The sequence below is a fragment of the Haliotis cracherodii genome, unplaced genomic scaffold (assembly GCF_022045235.1).
Source record: "Haliotis cracherodii isolate W230 unplaced genomic scaffold, xgHalCrac1.p SCAF_8, whole genome shotgun sequence".
Lineage (NCBI taxonomy): Eukaryota > Metazoa > Mollusca > Gastropoda > Lepetellida > Haliotidae > Haliotis > Haliotis cracherodii.
The window spans coordinates 61,777,853-61,796,442 of record NW_027266341.1 but is presented as its reverse complement, the minus strand read 5'-3'; the positions used below and the strand labels follow the sequence as shown (position 1 = coordinate 61,796,442).

At 39.8% G+C, this 18,590-nt stretch overlaps 2 protein-coding genes across 6 annotated transcripts in view; both read right to left on the bottom strand.

Annotated features, from left to right (window-relative positions):
* Window positions 1-280: 280 nt before the first annotated feature.
* Window positions 281-10,018, bottom strand: LOC139449704 (uncharacterized). 5 transcript variants are annotated; one of them, XM_071231210.1, is made up of 9 exons: window positions 9,925-10,018; window positions 7,940-8,120; window positions 6,418-6,498; window positions 6,193-6,225; window positions 2,862-2,921; window positions 2,531-2,590; window positions 1,868-1,933; window positions 1,439-1,627; window positions 281-741 (listed from the first exon to the last, which is right to left on the bottom strand). In XM_071231210.1, exons 2-9 carry the CDS (start codon window positions 7,959-7,961, stop codon window positions 587-589), a joined length of 666 nt encoding a protein of 221 aa, XP_071087311.1. In that variant the 5' UTR covers window positions 7,962-8,120; window positions 9,925-10,018; the 3' UTR covers window positions 281-586. The 5 variants fall into 5 exon arrangements, with proteins under 5 accessions (XP_071087311.1, XP_071087312.1, XP_071087314.1 ...); XM_071231211.1 differs by having other exon boundaries at window positions 7,940-8,070; XM_071231213.1 differs by lacking the exon at window positions 1,868-1,933.
* Window positions 10,019-12,332: 2,314 nt separating this feature from the next.
* LOC139451125 (helicase-like transcription factor) overlaps window positions 12,333-18,590 on the bottom strand; it is a 33,250-nt gene continuing 26,992 nt past the window's right edge. The window contains exons 16-24 of the mRNA XM_071232922.1: window positions 18,377-18,512; window positions 17,999-18,178; window positions 17,260-17,384; window positions 16,535-16,707; window positions 14,936-15,046; window positions 14,489-14,601; window positions 13,922-14,102; window positions 13,753-13,833; window positions 12,333-13,578 (exon numbers count right to left, since the gene is read on the bottom strand). Of these exons, the coding sequence (XP_071089023.1) occupies window positions 13,426-13,578; window positions 13,753-13,833; window positions 13,922-14,102; window positions 14,489-14,601; window positions 14,936-15,046; window positions 16,535-16,707; window positions 17,260-17,384; window positions 17,999-18,178; window positions 18,377-18,512 (1,253 nt within the window). The 3' untranslated portion in view covers window positions 12,333-13,425. The remainder of the gene's footprint in view (window positions 13,579-13,752; window positions 13,834-13,921; window positions 14,103-14,488; window positions 14,602-14,935; window positions 15,047-16,534; window positions 16,708-17,259; window positions 17,385-17,998; window positions 18,179-18,376; window positions 18,513-18,590) is intronic.

Sequence of the window (18,590 nt, the reverse complement as noted above, 5' to 3'; positions counted from 1 at the left end):
AAATATAAGTTAGCTGTATCATAAGACTTATAAATAGTTTCTAACGATGTGTCAAGATCGTCATATTTTGTATTGTCCAAACACACGTTTGCAACGTGTGATTATAAATCAAGTTTCAGTTGTGCAAACAAACCATTATCATTTTGAGAATAGATGTGACCTTTGGGACAGGTTATTAAAGTGTGTAAAAGGAAATGGGCAGGTCAAATGAAATATTTACAAATTATCACATCTGTATCTCATGATGAACACCTACCTCAAAGAGTGAGTGAGTGAGTGAGTGAGTGAGTGAGTGAGTATTGTTTCAGGCAGCTTTAGCAATATTCCAGCAATATCATGGCGAGGGACACCTGAAAATGGGCTTCACACCCTGTACCCATGTGGGGAATCAAACCCGGATCTCCGTCGTAAAAGGGCGAACGCTTTAACCGCTAGGCTACCCCACCACCCCTACTTCAAAGAGAAAACTAGTGTATGGATAAAGAAGGCGAATCGGCATATAATGGACAGTGCGAAGCAATCGTGTTTCTGACAACATCAACTCAAGATATATCCACACACAGTCTTGACTGTGATTAGTATTCCATCAGTTGTCATCTCCCCCACAGCACCAAGAGTAAATACAGCAACACAGTGGGATACCAATGATACAGAAGACGATCCACATGGGAACACTGAATCCAACAGCGTGGGTGTACAACAGGGAGTCTTTGCAGGTGGACACGTAGATCCACAGTGTACCTGAACATAAAATAACATCTGATCATCACCTTGCAATGAAAACGAATATATGTCTAAAATCAGTTATGCCCCATCGTATCACTGGACTTTCGGTCCATCACTTGATTGTCTGGTTTGTTTACATTCCGCCATAACATTGCAGGAGGACTGCTGTGCGGCGTCAGGAACAGACATTTTTTTAATTCAAATTGTGTGTGTGGCGGATGCTCTCCGTAGACCAAGATATCCTAACCATCTCGTGAACACCTGGTGTCATCACTGATGTTCTGTTATCACGCATAATGTTCAACTCTAGTTTGCCCTCTACGCCCAATGAAGTCTGTTTCGTGGGATAATCGAGGCTGTTTTTTCTCTGAAGTTGACGTTTAACAATTTCTATCGCTTGATCTGTGTTATTAGACTTAACTGGGTGTACAAGAACATTGCTACTGTAACGCCATCTCCTATTTCCGAGTTAAATTATTTTCTGTATTTATTGTATCGTATTAACTGTTGTATCAACCTAACGTCTAAATCAACCTGACCATCAACCTGCTATATTTTCAAAGAAAAGGACAAAGTATAACATGCTTTGTTAATGTCAACTATGTTTTCCATTACCTGTTATTCCCCATCCAGTGTTGAACAATCCACTGATGCCACAAAGTAAAGGACACAGAATACCATCCTTGTTATTGTCAAGTATGTTTTCCATTACCTGTTATTCCCCATCCAATGTTGAATAAAAAGATGATGCAACAGCAGGCCAGCAGGAGGGTCGCCGATACACACTGGCAGCAGTACCACAGGGAATACAGGATGGGGATGGCGACAGAGGTGGCGCCCTGGGTTACCATGTAGATGCCAAGTCTGGTGTCCCCAGGACACAGGTTGTAGTCAAGGATACCTGGTACGTAATACAATATGTGTTTAATTTATATTTGCAATAATTAATTTTAATATTCCATTTATTTTGTTTCCTCAGTTACAATGAACACGAACAAGAGTGTCACGTGATTTTAAGATCAACTTCTCATGGTGGGTGTAAATGACATTAATTCTCTATGTAAGGACACGTAAAAAGTTACTAATAATTAGTGTCTCTCAATGACTTGGATAGTTTGGCAAAATCACGAAACCAGCTTACCAACAACGATCATGGCAACCGGAAGAGACCCAAATATGAGAGAACAAACCCAGATACAAATCTTCTCTGTAAATATAAAATTAGACTTGCTTACCACCATGTATTTGTGATTGTACTTGAATGTGTCCTTTTAGTGTATTTGGGAATTGAGTTGGCAACGATGTTCTGTGGAACATTAACGTTACACTTCTGATATGTTAAAAAAAACATGTTCATGTGCCATCCTTCCTACGACAGTTGGTCGGTTGAGTACAAATACGGTTACTGTAATATATACTTTCTCTCTAAACCTCCTTCCAAACATAGTACCTCCTTTAACCATTCAGCTAAGGCTGCTTTGTTTTTTAACACTCAGCAATAATCCAGCTATATGGCGGCAGTCTGTAAATAATCGTGTCTGGACCAGATAACCCTGTGACTGACATCTTGAACATCAATCCATGCAATTGGGATACAATAACACCAACCACCAGGGTCACTGAGCTGACTACCAATTCATTTAGTCGCCTTTTACGACATGCATGGGTGCCTCCGATGGTTGCAAAGAGGTTAAACGCAAAACCCAATTCCAGTAGTAACATTACCAGCAACATTTATGTTTGAAACAGTGTCTAATCATGTTCCAACCGTATTCTTTACGTAGAATCAAATGTCACCCATTACTTGACAAGGAGATTTCATCGCTGTCATCCTCTCTGTATCTTGTGGATGATTCTGTCTCGCCTGTGTACAGAGTATATACTTGTTCTAAGTTACTGAGATTCAGCCTCAGAATAGATATAACAACCAAGTAAATGCAAAATTCTCTGAAATAAATAAGACAATCTTTGGCATTCTTTCTCTGAGGCAATTTAACGTGAAGTACTTGAAATATCAGTTTCACAAATGTTTCTGTGGATGTCTTCAGATACGGCGTTAAGCCAAAGGCACCCACTCAGATCTGATGAAACAATGTTTAACCTTACACGTCCTTACAGAATAACAGAATACTCACCGTGTCCCGTTATGGCAAATACACCTGAGACTTGCCCAACAACTTGGCGGGTCCGTGCACCTATAAAGGAAGTAGTGGTAGCATGTGAGACACAGACAGGCGAAGCAGGGATTGTAAATTCCTTGTCAGCTGTAATTTCCGGCTGTGGCAAGTAGGAAGCACACCCAGCCCTTAGTTAGCTCACCTGACGTGTTTTTTCCTGAACGTTAAGTAAACACTGAGTAAACGTTAGGTTTCATACATCAAATCTGTGTTATTGTGCAATGTTTTGCAAGATATTTTTGCATATGCGTGTAAATATACATACGTGTGTATAGTTGTCATGTGAACACGTTTCTCGTGTGTATTTTTACACCAGGAGCAAATCTTCACTGTGTCTGGAGCAGGTTACATTTGCACTGTATGGATTTGCTGTCAAATGAACTTTTATGCCAACTTAAGGGGATGAGGTAATTAATATATCTGTTCGGTTTGCCAACACCAAACACCAAACAAACTGGCAACAGTTCTGTGTTCAGAACACTATTATTATACCTTATCAACACGCCTTGGTAACGTTTCATGTGAACGCATGTGAACATTTGTGCCAAAAAACATACGTGAGTAAATGTTGTGCATGTTAAAGCGGTATTAGTCAGCTTTGTCAATCAATTATAAAGCAGCACCTGCAATTTATAACTTTTTAGATACAATCGAGCATGCTCTCTCTCCAAAGACTTCAGAGAGCAGGCATGTCAGTAGTTGATAATGTGATAGGATCTTAGGCCATCTGGGCTACGATTACAGGCAGCCGTACCATGCAACCTGACCACCACGAAGCCTGCTGCGAGTTAAGGCAAAAGTGATTATATTATGTTCCAGAATGCCCAGATCAGATAGTTTTACTTAATTAACTACCGACTATGAAATGTTTCATGGCCATGGTCTAACGCCAGTCCATGCATTTACATTCCATTTATTTGCTGAACTGGGCAAGGAAATGAACCAGATTTGTTAATGACTTAAACACGAAAAAGTTAGTTTTAATTTTCATAAAATTAAGATTACCTCAGAAGAGTTATAGTGTCATAGTGATGTCACAGGATAGTATTAACATGCTCAAATATATGTTGTGCGAATCAAATGGTTCGTAATCTTAGATTGTCCATGAAGTCGTTAAACTGGCTGTTCTACGTAGAAGCATTGTTATTTACGTACATAATTATCACAAACCACATGTTTTGTGTCTCTACAAATGAAACATGTTTCGTTTTGATATAAAATATGCTGCTCTGAACTTGAAGCCTTATCTTCACCAATAATTGGTATATGTAGTCATGCACATACTTTCCTCGGTGTATTGGTTTATATACCTTTAAAGGATAGTTCAATGCCTCTCACCCAGCAAGTAAAACAAAATCATATGTAAAGGTTGCATGTGATATTAACACAACTGAGAGATAAAAAAAAGGAAAGAAATTTGTTCCTAAGGTGAGGCGTGGCCTGACGAGCCTAAGCGTCACATGGGCAGGTGTAAACTGAGAAGAGGAAGGAAATAGCAGCAGGCAAGAAAAACTTTGACTCGTTGCCAACAGCTTGTTGTTAAAATCTCTACCACTCGACTGTATTACTTGCAAATGTGTAAACCTTTCACAAGCTCGTTTGTTTCAAGGCTGCATATTCACACACTGCCGGATTTAGAAGATAAGTAGACGCTTATGCACTCCCCACCCCATCCCGTCTTTTCAGAATACATCTGCCATGCATTACAAGAAAATGTTAATGGCCCTTCATTCTTATTAAACTGTGACCTAACAAAGACTGTTAAAGCTGGGGTGGCACTGGGGACCTAGTCAGCCTTGGCTGGTTGCACTTCTAGGTTCTGACCACAAATACCCCCTAGTCCTGCTGTCAGGGACAATACGAAATTGCCAAGATGAATGAAGATGGATGGCTTCTCACCGGTACCTTTACAGCACCAATTCCTTATTCGAGACTAAGCCTCAGCAAAAGGTGTCCCAGAGACACCCCTGCCCAAGCACTGGCACGGGCTGGATCTGATCATCACAAGACAGCGCCACCTCAGTAATGTGCACAATTTGTACATCGGTGCCATCAGACATAGACCATTCCTTGGTCTACTGCAGAATTCCAGCCAAAGAAGCCCAACACTAAGTTGTTGGGAAAGACCTGTATCGACCTCACATCCAAATGCTCTGTATGATTATCTGGTTACAGTGTCTCGCCATGGAGCAGGGGGAAAAACGTTTTGGGTCAAAGACCACTGCTTCGAGCTCTTCCGTGTCATGGAGGTAAGGGGCGCAGCACTAATAGAATTTAAATGCTTACCCTGAAATCTCTCAGAACAGACGAAACAAATTACAGAAAATAGTATTAATATGCGCAAAAAATTACTTGCTGTATGTCGGCAAGGGCATTCTATTATCAACTGATGATAGGATCATCCATGGTGGGTACGCCAGCAAACAGAAAGACATTGGTCTATCTCAAATTCAATGAAGAATGATTCACGACTGACGTGATCTTCTCAATCGACAGCTACAGGAAAAGTACAGAGAGCAGAAGCAGTAAAGCTATGTCCCAAAAGCCTTCTAACTTGATTGCAGAGATAGTCTCAATATAAATTAGTCACTCCACACCGACATGAAAGGCACTGTGCAGTTTGACAGCTCATCCTCTGAGGCTTTCGACATCCAAAATGGAGTAAACAGGGCTGTGTCCTTGCCCCTGCCTTGTTTAATATCTTTTTCACAGTTATGCTGAAACATGCTTGAACCATGGATCGCCGGAGTCTACCCCTCCACAAGGTCAGATGGGAAGCTGTTCTATCTGCCTCGCCTGAAGGTAAAAAGCTAAGCCCTCTGCCTTTCGAAGATGACTGGCAGATGCTCTGGCAACTTACACACTGACAGAAAAGATAAGACGAACATGATGGACCACCGGTCTGTCACGGAGGATTTGCCCTTCAGAGTGTGTGTGTGTGTGTGTGTGTGTGTGTGTGTCCTTTATCAACAAGGCAGGTATAATCACTGCGCTTATACATGTCCTAATTATCTCACAGGTACAATGTCATAGTCTGGCAAAATCTTCATGGGTTTGTTTCATTATGAGACAAGGACGGTATTGTTTCATGAAAACTGAGAACAGCGTAAACTTCTGACATAACCTTTATACTTCCCGATCTGCTTAGCGACTACTTTATTGACGACAGTAACCTTTTTTCAAATAAATAATTGCAACTCATACATGCAAACTTGAAAGCATCACTTAGATACCGTTCAAATAGACATCTGAATTGACAGTTTAAGTATTACTCAAGATATATACTCACGAATCACCCTCAGAGAGAAATTCCCCTGGTCATCTGAAACGAATTAAAACTGTTTCATCAATAAGGTCATTCTTACATCTTATAAGTAAAGCAAAAAGCTATTCAAGCAATGTGACACAAAAGGAACTTGATCAAATGAAAGAAGTGACCCTGTACACAGAAATGTGACAACAAATAACACCCGTTCCAGGATAATAGTGGAGGCATATCACAGTATAGTCTCACCTAGCTCGGCCGCAGTCAGGGTAACTTCTCTGGACACACTCACTTGTCCATCAGAGGAGACGTGGACTCCACTTTGACCCTCTGTGCAGAAACAGAACAATGTTACATAGCTTGGATATAGTACTAGGGATCTGTAGTTCCCATGGCATGTTGCAGGTAATGTTTTAACATTTTCGTCTTCTGTCACATGATCTATATGTCTGAATACACATTTACTGAGGTCAAAACATTGAAATTCAACCTGTATGGAAGTCACAGCTATCATCCCAGATGTGTTTTTCCACACCTTCATGTCAACACTTAAATATTCACCACGCTTTCTTGCCCTTCCATTCTTCAACAGCCCTTTGGAAATCAAAGTTATCATATGTGACACCCTGAATCTGGATAAGCATGAGTGTATTCACAAACTGGGAAGTGAGTCCAATTCTGACAGATGTGTGGATAACGTTCTGAATTGATCATTCCTGCTCCCAGTCACCATGAAGGGGCATAAGCATAGCAAGCTTTGCCAACTTCAACATGTTTGGAAACTGATCCTTGTGAATGTAATTCATAATTCTCCAGAGTTCATGTGTATTATCTCCAGGATACGTCTGTTCCAAAATAACATCTTGTGCCAAACCACATTTTGTCAAACATGCATTCCCATCTATATACATTGGCCTTATGTGTGGTATCCTTCAACTTTCTGTCATTGCTCGATATTTTAATGTCATCAGTACCATAGTCAACCCTCTCATCTCTTGTAAAACAGTTTAAGTCCAAGTACTTGAAAACATGTTGCCACAACAGTTTTGTCAAACGAACATCTTCTGATTTCTAATTCAAGATTTTCTGACTTGTTGAAATTCTTCTAACGGTTTTTTTAATCTTGTGCAATGAGTTCAACACCATGAAGAGAAAGTTTTCATCTGCATGCAATCTCAAACGGAACTGATTCTGGTCATACACAGGTCGACGTTTCTAAATATATCACAGTGATTTCCTAGAATTCATTCACATTCGTTTTCGTAGTAAGTCATGAGTATGACAGACTTTGCTATTTCTTTACAAACGACAGGCTACTTTGTGATTTATTGCAAGCAATTAGTAGTTCCAATAAATCGAATCGACATATTGCACACTATCGCTGCAACTATCGTAAGTCACATAGTTAAACCTGGACTTACGACAGTCGTAGAGCTCTGATCGCTTTGTGAAACAAGGCGTAGAATGTATCGATCAACAGTCGTATTCGTCAGGCAGACACATACCAAACAAGGTACACTTAGAAGTACTGCAGCATCCTTCCTTTAAACATGTGCTTTAAAATTTGAATAAATAATACTTCGCAAAATATAAGCAGTTTTAAGGGTCATGACAAGGACCTCACAACCATATCATACTCTAAACGCGTCAACAATAACACAAAACACCGAATGAGTGTAATGTGGTGCAAGCCTGAGCCAATGTTGAACATGTATAAAGACATCACTGTAATTTGCTACATCTACGACTAATGACAATGAACTGGACTTACGTGTAGCAACAACAGCACTCATCCTTTGAGGATTGGTCTGAGCAGTGTTTTCCCTTCAGGATGCTTCTTATTTGTGAGGAAGGTGAAGGTGAAGGTGTCGCAATACACTCAACAAGGACGGTAGACAGGCGCTGGCATTTATATAACACAATGCACTAGTGTTTGTATGAACAGCTCCCTGCTATAAAAAGATCCACGCATTTATGGATATACACTGTGACCACAGTCCTTTACATTCCTAGATATCTATACATCCTCTCCTTTGTAATACAACTTAAGGTTCGCCTGTAGATATCAGTATTTTTTAATCGGTTTAATGCATTATTTGTTTTAAATTTGACTCTTGCTTGTATAATACATGTCATGAAACAATGTCGTTCGTGTACGCCATAAATTCTGTTTGACCCATTTACAAACAATGCCCACTTCCTAGAAATGAGATAGTGTGGGGAACGAAGTCTAGGAATAACTCACACGTCACTGTGTGTGCGTTTGAAGAGAAATGTTTGTGTGAGGCAGTGCAGACACTGAGGCAGTATCTGTGCGGCTAAGCATGGACTATATACATCTTTACTTATCCAAATATTAGTTAAAGAGGGCAGTCAGACAGTTTGATTATGGTTTGGTGTAGTCAAACTGAAGTGAAAATATGAGCCCTATTTTGACACCTGGAAATAGCATAGAAACCAAAAGGCTATAATCACACGGTGTGTGCAGGTTGTCACATGCTTACGGTGAGTCACAAGTTTGTTATTTGCACTCAACAAGTAAATTAAGTGGACGTTTTATTCAAAACGTCAGCGATTGTTCTTTCCAAATATCGCTTAATCCCAGAATGAGGCTTACATAATCAATTCTTTCTTTCGTACAGGTGTAGGCCATCGGCCCCATAATACATTATCTAATACAGAATACAATTTAGTCTGGTCATACATTATGACACTGCATCGAGTTTGCAGATTATAATACTATAATTTTCCTAACAGTCATTGCATGGTAGATAAAGGTAGGTAAATTTCGTAAACCTGTTTTATTTGAGGTAGGCATGAGTATATTAAATTTTCACAGTGATGGATGGACATAATATTTCTGGAGAAAGAACATTTGAAGGAGGTTTATACACATTGCAGATTAACAGCAAATGGTACTCTGTCTCTTCACAGCCCAGACTACAAACGTTGCATAGTCTTTGTTCTCAAGGTACGTGTACATATCTACCTGTCTGAATTTTCTAGTTTTGAGGCGTCAATAGATTGTAAAGAGTCTAAGATGGATTGTGTAACATCATCAAAATTTATATGATCAATACAAAGATCTTGGTCTCCAATTTCAGAGTTCAGAATCAAGTAAATTCTTAAAGAATGTTTACCATTGCTTCATACAAATACAGGCTTAAGATAGACAGTACCTGCTGATAAGCGTTTCAATGATGACCAAAACACTTAACTATCCAACAAGTTATTCAGTATGTTACATTGAATATTATTCTGATAAATTGATTGTCACGAAGTCTTTGTCTGTGTCTATGCCTCACGCTCATATAACCAGCTCATGATTTTCTTTATATAATCTAAATGCCTTCAATAATCTAAATCTCTCGCAACGGTAATAGCAGCATACCTTATAAAACCATGGATGAAAAGCAACACTAAATCTACTTCTTTTCATACAATCTGCAGCAGAACACATTATATCGGTACATAACTGTACGACCCGGGAAGAATAGGTCTTCAGCAACCCATGCGTGCCGTAAAAAGCGACTATGCTTGTCGTAAGAGGCGACTAACGAGATCGGGTGATCAGGCTCGCTGACTTGGTTGATGTATGTCATCGTGACCCAAATCCGTGAATCGATGCTTATGATGTTAATTAATGGATTATATTTGTGTGTTCCACACTCAATTATTTACAGACCGTCTTTCAGCTGGAATATTACTGAGTGTTGCGTTAAACAAAACAAAAAAACAAAACAAACATATCTGTACCGTTTCATCCAGTGAAATCGAGTAGATTAATTCAGTACACTTATCAAGCCTCGTCTGGTGAGGGTAACGAGTCTCTGAACACAGCCGCCCTGTCCTCGCTCCACACATAAGGGTAACTGTCACATGGTCCACGTATATCACGGCGCGATATGGTCACGTGAGTGAACGATACAACTGAGTGGCATGTGTGCAGATTCTGGCTGAGAGCCAGTGTCAAAGTCTGCATCCAATGATAGCAAGACCGGCGAGGAGATAATATAACCAAGCACACTTGCTCGACTGTGACGTATAAATGTGAAAATCTCTATCCCGACGTCGGTACACAGCGACCATTATGAACAACTTCAAAGCATTGCAAATATTCACTAATGTTTTCCCATACCTGTAGACCAGTTTATCACGGGAGGACCGTTTACCATTCACACTGTCACATAATTCTGAAAACTCTTTCATTCCGAGTCGATATCATCCTCAACCTTGTCTGGCAATGATCCTGTTCGCCCGTTGAACTCACCACCAAGTAGGATATGAAGCTATTTAGTAGGCATTACTTAAGTTGACGGATGACAAAGTAGGCACAATTTATGGATAACAACTTCTTTAATACTGTAAAGGCGACGTTTCGGTATAGATTCTTATACGTATCTATATCGTTACAACCGTATAAGGATCTATTCCGAAACGCCGCCTTCAAGTATCAAAGAAGTTGTTATCCATAAATTGTGCCTACTTTGTAGGATATAAAGATCACCAAACTTTTGTGTCAAATCTAGCAGTGTTCAAGCAATAAACTAATACCACATGTTGTTGTCTCAGTGCCATCCCATGTTGATCCATCGGGATGCATGGATACACATGCGACAAACACATCTTTTTCCACGCCAAAGAAGTTCTTGTCGAGGATAATATTACATTATTATCAACGGGTGTTTCCACACAATACTCCTCACTGGCAGCTGTAACACTGACGTGCAGAAAGTGAATATAATCATGACGTATTTGGGTAACGCATTACTTTTGGTCTGTGAGCCTTTTTCTATTGCTGGATTGGTTCATTAACATGCAAGACATTCAGTAGAGCAATACAGCACTCGTACATAATATTATCAGACATCGATTTCAGCCGCCTTTTAATATGATGTCCCTAAATTTGTTATTGTAATATGGAATATGTGTGTAGAGGTACTGACATGTTCATGTGGGGACATATTATTATTTATTCTGTCCTTTTGTGCTTCTAGCATTATTCAGCTATTTTATTTAAATGTTTAAATCCTTTGTTTAGAGCAATAATTCACATGTACCTTAGCCATGCAAGATCACTGGTCGTGTGTTCTTTGTTTATTTATGTATTTATTCGTACAATTGTAGGCCAGCGCTTAATTTTGGACTCCCAATTAGATTTGCCATTCGGAACTACAAGATACATATTGTAACTTTTCTTCGGGTAACGGGAATCAACCATATTTTAAATCTTACACCAGTATGAAATGGCGTTTCGGATCCTTGGTTGATCAGCATCATCCCCGTGCTAGCTGGTATTACCCAAGTGGTAAAGTTCAACAACCTTCATTATTCTGGGTTTTCTTCCACGTTACACCTGATGCATCTAAAGTAATGTTAAACTCAACTCAACACACACTCAAATTTCCAATAATGCATTAATTTTACAATGTCACAGACATTCTTATCTGTGATGTATGCACCCTCAGAGTAACCCAGTCTGAACTTCTCAGCATGTAGCTTGAGTGTTCTGTTCTGTTCTAATAATTTATGCACGAAAGCCAGTGCAGCCCCTTGTGATTCTTGATAAACAGAAACCAAAAAATACCGTTGATAGGTTTGAGGAATGTTCATACTCATATCACTGGATATATCAGAGTCCCAAATAGTGATGAAGTTATCCAATAGACTTTATTAACAAAATTATATATTCGTTCAATCTTCCATGGATCAGAACATTACAAAAGAATGGATGAACAGTGTTCTATGCTCTTCAATATTCCAGCTGAGTTACGGTGGCCTGTGAATAATATTGAGGTTAGATGGGGTTAAACGTAACGACCAAGATTATTGCACTTATACAGTGACATGCATGCACGTGTGTGTGTGGCTGTTTGTACTAGTCAGGACAAATGCCAATTTATAGTGCTAGTCCACACTTTATCATGAATACCCCACTCAGACACAGTACAGTGATTCCAAGCTGACCAGTCATATTAGTGCCTCAATGCCCAGCATCAACAAGTACTGTCTTATAACGTCTTTTGGTAAAGCGGTACCCTGCTAGGGACACATTCACACATGCAACTCACAGTTAACACAAAATTCAAATTTCAAGGATTTATTTAGATGCATGTCAAATACGGGAGCCATCACACATCACACAACAAATATAGTTTCTCATCGTTGACTCCGTGAACTCCATGGTTCCTCTTCATTTACATTGAAACATCGCAGTTTGCCAAATTCTCCACCACATGCTTTCATCACAACAAATCGTTTTTTCTTACTAAGGAAGATATAAACTCATGTTCTGTGCATACAACTAAGAATATCTCGTTACATCGCTATCTCATACCCTACATTTAGTATGACGGGGATCGAACACCGGACCTTCTGCTCTCCAGGCAGACGCTCTACCACTAGACCACAGAGTCGGCCTGTGAATAACGGGGCCACAGTGATGTTAATAGAGAAGAATGTGCAGAGGTACACGCTGTTACCACCGAACCCTATCGTCAGTAAACTCATACGGTGAGTATGGGATCCGGGATCCTACCTATTCTCTCTCAGAATCTCCATTGCTAATGTATTACAAGCATAAGATACAGTAAATAAAACGACAAGACCCTTTCCACATCCAATAGAAATCTCTGCTCAAACAGAGTCGATTGTACGATTCTGACTATATCATGAGCATGTGTTCATAAATAAGTATCAAATAGTAATGATCCCAGTTGTTTGCAAAAAGTTACCAATATACCGTGGCATATACTAGTTATTATGTATAGTTTGACATAACACTTCTATTGTGTTGGATGTATATAATTAGAGAACAGGAACTGAAGTTGGGTGGGTATTCTTATGTGTTACAGCTGTTTTGTATTAAATAGAGATCAGGGTTACTGAATGTATCGAAGGATGAGTAAAAACGCATTTAAGTCTATTGACTATAATTTGAAAATGCAATATATTGAAATACTTCATAATATTTAATTACATTTTTGTATCTTTGTATTTGTACAAAGCAATGTAAACAATGTTTATAACGAACATGCTTTTACGAACTGGCGGATAAAGTGAACGTATTTTTTTGGCCTCGGCCTTCTGCTGTACATATGCTTTTAACATACTACGGTCATAACGAACTAAAATAATTGGTACCTGTTTTCTGGTTGCTGTGTTTAGAGGACCAGCTTTACCATAAAAGTAACTGTCTTCAGTGGATTAATGTTCAAATGTGAAATGCATAACATATCCAGACGATCATGGATACAATCACACAATGTTCATGACAGCTTTTATGTCACGTATCCTCTGTTTCTTCCTCTCGGTGGCCGTCTGTTGCTTCTTGAAAGCTTGCTGCATCATCCTCCTCTTCTTTTCCTGGAGGTCCAACATTCGCTCCTCAATAGTGTCCTCCGAGATGAACTGGAACAGCCAAGACCATTAAAGACCTTGTCTGGGTGAGTGAGAAATTCAAAAAGCTCCACTGAACCAACCTAATGTATACCAAAGCCAGTTGTATTAGAAACTTAGAAGGGAATAATAATTTCCCAAATCAATCCAATATTCGAAGCAATTAGAAGGGAGTAAGTGTGCAACCTTTGTGATAATGACGTCTTTGGTCTGGCCTAGGCGGTGGCATCTGTCGAAACACTGTTCCTCCACGGCCGGGTTCCATTGCTGAAGTTAAAGTAAGAGGGGGGTTAAACACCTGATTATACAAAAACGCTTTGGACAAACTAATCAACTTGCTGTCCTGGATTCTCACCGGCTCCATGAGGAACACCCTGGACGCTGCAGTCAGGTTGAGACCCAAGCCACCTGCACAAATGGAGATGAGGAAGATGGTGGGAGATCCCGGCTCGAGGTCAAAAAACTTCTTGACAGCTTCCATGCGTTGTGGTACAGACATTGTGCCATCAAGTCTCACAAATCTGAACTTGAGCTCTCTGGGGGCAAAAGGAACAGAACAATCAATAATATATTCAGTGGTCCTTTTTAGGTGGTAATTTCGGATATTTCATATCTGATTATGGTGAAAGACACATCTGGCACTGCCTGGTTCATGTTGATGAAATATTAGTAAGATCTTGTGGTGTCAGATATTTTATATTTGAATAAGCTGAGAGACTCATTTGACACTAAATAGAATCAGGGTAAATGAAGTAATTGTGCGGTCTAGTCTCTCGGTCTGTGGGTATTTGTTGATTGATGTCAACAGAAGTGATACTTCATTCAAAGTTAGAGGAAGTAAACATAGTTTCCGATAATGACTGTCAGATTCAGATTCTCCAGAGATTCCAGATGAGGATGCGGGCGGGGTGAAACACCCTACCTAAGTGGCGTTTCTATGAGCGTCAGGAAAGAGGTGAACTGCGAGGCTACCAGACTCTTTACAGATGGGTCATCACTTCTCTGGTTCACCAGGGCACTCATCAGGGCGTCCACCTTTAGGCACCAGGGCAAGAATGATTATGAATGATATAAACTAGCCCCGATCTTTTGATGTTTAGAGGTGTCCTGCTTTATTTGGATTGCCCTATGAAACCACAAAACGTTTTGGTTATTTTTGCTAATGTTGTGCAAATGAAGTTTTTAAGTTTATCTTAAACTAATGGCGCCCTGCCTCGAAAAGTCATTGTCCCAAGGTCCAATATGATAAACTCATGTAGTATATTTTCTGTACAAAAATACTACATACAGCTGAATGTTCAGAAAACTGAAGACTAAACTTTGTAGAGTTGATAGTTTGGGTGAACAAATGGTATAAAAAATAGCCTACTTTGGTACTAGACTTCCAGTCGCCATAGATATGAGGTTCCGGCTGTGCTGGAAGTTCAATTATCTGATCTTGAGATATCGGCGCACGGCACAAAGGACATGTAGCATTAGTCTGAAACAGTACATTTGAAATGAATATAATCACCAATTATAACTGTACACGTTTTAGCGTTATAAGTTATTTCTTATCTTAGTGACAAGATGTGAATGGTAATATTTTTAACACTCCTTAGAAATAAGTAACATTTGGCGCCGTTTTGGATAAAAATTAAAGCAGTAACGTTATGCATTTAATATTCAAGTGCAACCTTATATGTTGGAATATAATTCGTGATAAATTATCATACATTTGAGATTGTAATTACTTGGTTGCCATACACAAAAAACTGTAATCGAGAACAGCGTCTGCTGTGTCCGCAAAAATGACGTCTTCGAATGCGCTGATTTGTTGACCAGTTGTGTTTTTTGTCACAAATGATATCGCCATATGAAGCGTCCTTGTTCTTTTCTTTATGCTACTTGCCATATCCTTGTATCACGGAAATATGTGAACAGATGTTCAAACTGACTCAGTTCCCATGCATATTAACATCATATACATACACCGAGAAGCTATCAAGTCCTGTAACAGCCTACCAATCAGGTTATCTTTGTCAAGCTGGTTAAAGTTTCATTTGGCTTGTTTGCATTTGACAGACACAGAAAAAGATAAAAGACACCTTAGCTGCTGTGACGTGTGACATAAGGTGAGCGTATCCTGCCCCACTGGTGGCACCCATCACAAACACACGCAAAGGCAAATAAAAATAAGGGAACATACTGTAAAAGTCAAACTATGGAATTGAATGCCACATAATTGTTGTCACTGATGCGTCAAATTTCCTCCACATGTCCATCATAAAACTTTTTGAAAGTTTTGCTGAGGCATTGAATGTTGAAAACTTGATCAAACAACTTCTGAGCAAGATTGGTTGGTTGGTTGGTTTGTTGTTTAACGCCGCACTCAGCAATATTCCAGCTAAATGACGGTGGTCTGTAAATAATCTGGACCAGACAAGCCAGTGATTGATATCATGAGCATCGACCCACCAATCGGGATCGATGACCGTGCATCAACCAAGTCAGCGAGCCTGACCACACGATCCCGTTAGTCGCCTTTTACGACATGCATAGTCGCCTTTTACGGCAAACATGGGTTGCTGAAGACCAATTCTAACCCGGAAAAGTCGTATGATGTTCTTTGAAATCTTGGTAGAAAGAGCATGCATGATAGTATCCGAAAAAATCAAACATACCACATATCTCTCAAACACCATCATATAACTAAAACACTGGTCACAGTCAAGACGACTCGTATACTCAGTCTCTCCAAAACAATGTCATCACTTCTTGAAAAATGAATGTAAAGTATCATTGTCCAGTAGATGAAGAAAAGATAGACACAAAGAAAAATACCAGAAAAATAAGTTCTGTTTACCTTCATATGTTGACAGTGGTTTGTCTAGGAACACAACTAATATAATATGGTTAGGCCTTAGTAACAGGGTTGACTTGTGGACCTTGCATTCCATGGTTACTATCAACACACATATGTTCTCACCTTGTTCGTCTGCTCCATATATTTTATAGTGTAAAGGATGCATAGCCGACAGAAGCAATGTGTACACGGCAGTATAACAGGATTCTTCAGGACTTCGACACACACAGAGCAATCCTCATCAGACTCGCTGATGACCTGCAGTCTGTCCACCAGCGTATCGCGATTCTTTGCATCTATGTCATCAAGTAACAGTTATCTTGTATAAAAGTTGTATAACAAACATTCTCATAACGGAATAACAGATATAGCAAACTCACATTGTGGTCCCGTGTGTGCTATGTCAATGATAATGTTTAATGGTATAAAGAACTGTTAATCCCTGAGCTGAGCTCCTTACGTGTCACCAAACTGCCTATCAAAGCATCCGCGGTCAAGCGCTGCTGTTCAAAGCGTCAATAATCAATTGATGGCAATTGAATTGCTCTTAAGTACTGACTTAAGTACCTCCTCAAATTACACCCTCAATGAATAATAGTAACACAGTGATTGAAGTGGATATATTCTGTACATATACAGTGCACACTTTTGTTATTTATGGAGTAACATGATGTCACATGACTTGATAAACGATGTCTGACGGTCGAAATGCGTATAAGGAACGACAGATATAACGAACTTGAATAAGTGGTCCCTTTGAGTTCGTTATAACCGTCAGTTACTGTATTCGTATTTAGTTTTCAGATAGATAAGTGTCAGACAAATTGCTTAGTAGAAAGACGACGTACCTGTGCCATCATGTGGCAGCCATGACTGAGGCACCAGGTAGGTATGACAACTCATCTGACGTAGACGAAGGATGATCTCAAGGACAAGGTAGTTTTGCCTACCCATTTCATTGTCTCGTACAAGTCTGGAACACATGTACAGCAGTGAGGTCACAGCCTGAATTAGTGCTTATTAGAATGGAGAATGGTACACGTTTCCCTTTGATATCATATTGGAAAACATTCGGCTGTTAACAATAATGCTTGTTTCTGCATTGTACTACAAGTATCTCTTGACACATCACAATAAGTTTTTTTGTTGGTTTCCACTGCACTTGAGAAGATGTACATAGACAAAATACAAACCAATTCATTCAGCACCGGTGACTCGCTAAACAAGAGCTGTATGGAATCAGCACATATGACACGTAGACAATCAGTTCCTATATCGGGACAAAATGAAGATAACTTTATTTAAAGAAAGGTAGAGAGAGTATATGGAGCTGGAAGAAGAGTTATTGTTTTTGTTTGTTTGTTTGTTGTTTAAGGCCGCACTCAGCACTGTAAATAATCGAGTCTGGACCAGACAATCTGACCACCCTTCTGACCACCCGATCCCGTTACTCGCCTCTTACGACAAGCATAGTCGCCTTTACAGCAAGCATGGGTTGCTGAAGACCCATTCTACCGTGGATCTTCACGGGTCGGAAGAAGAGAACAGTTTTATGTTAGCTCCGATATAGTGCCCTGTTCCACCTACTGCTTTATCACGATCTTCCCTCGCTCCTCCAGGTACTTGTACCTCCGGCTCTCCTCGTCCGACATCTTGATTCGCTCCATGTACACTTCTCTCTTGGGCAGCTTCACGAGAGGCTCTCCATTTACGAGCATGTTCTTTGTACGACGCATGGCGATGTTCTCCATGAGATGTTGCACTCTTCTTTAGAACACATGTACAGAACAAACAGTGGTACGCATCTTACAGTTTGTACCAATTAAAATTGCAAGGTGGCATGTTTTTTCATGAACATGTTTATCTTGAGTAGAGGTTGCCAGTTGTAATACTATGGACTATGTTACTTTTTGTGTATTGTTTGTTCATGCCTACCTATTTAAAGTTATCTAAACAGGTACCTACATAAAGATAATCTCTATACCACGTTGCAGTGGTTTCTCCAACAAACTGTCCCACCAGTGCCTCTGTTCGAGAGGCGTCACGTTAAGGAAACTGACCAGCGGGTAGAGATCCAGCATCCTGTTCTGGATGGGTGTACCTGGATATACAGACAGAATATGTTCGTATATCATTTTGGTATACAAGGGATGTTACAGCAAGTGTGGATGGGTTTCTG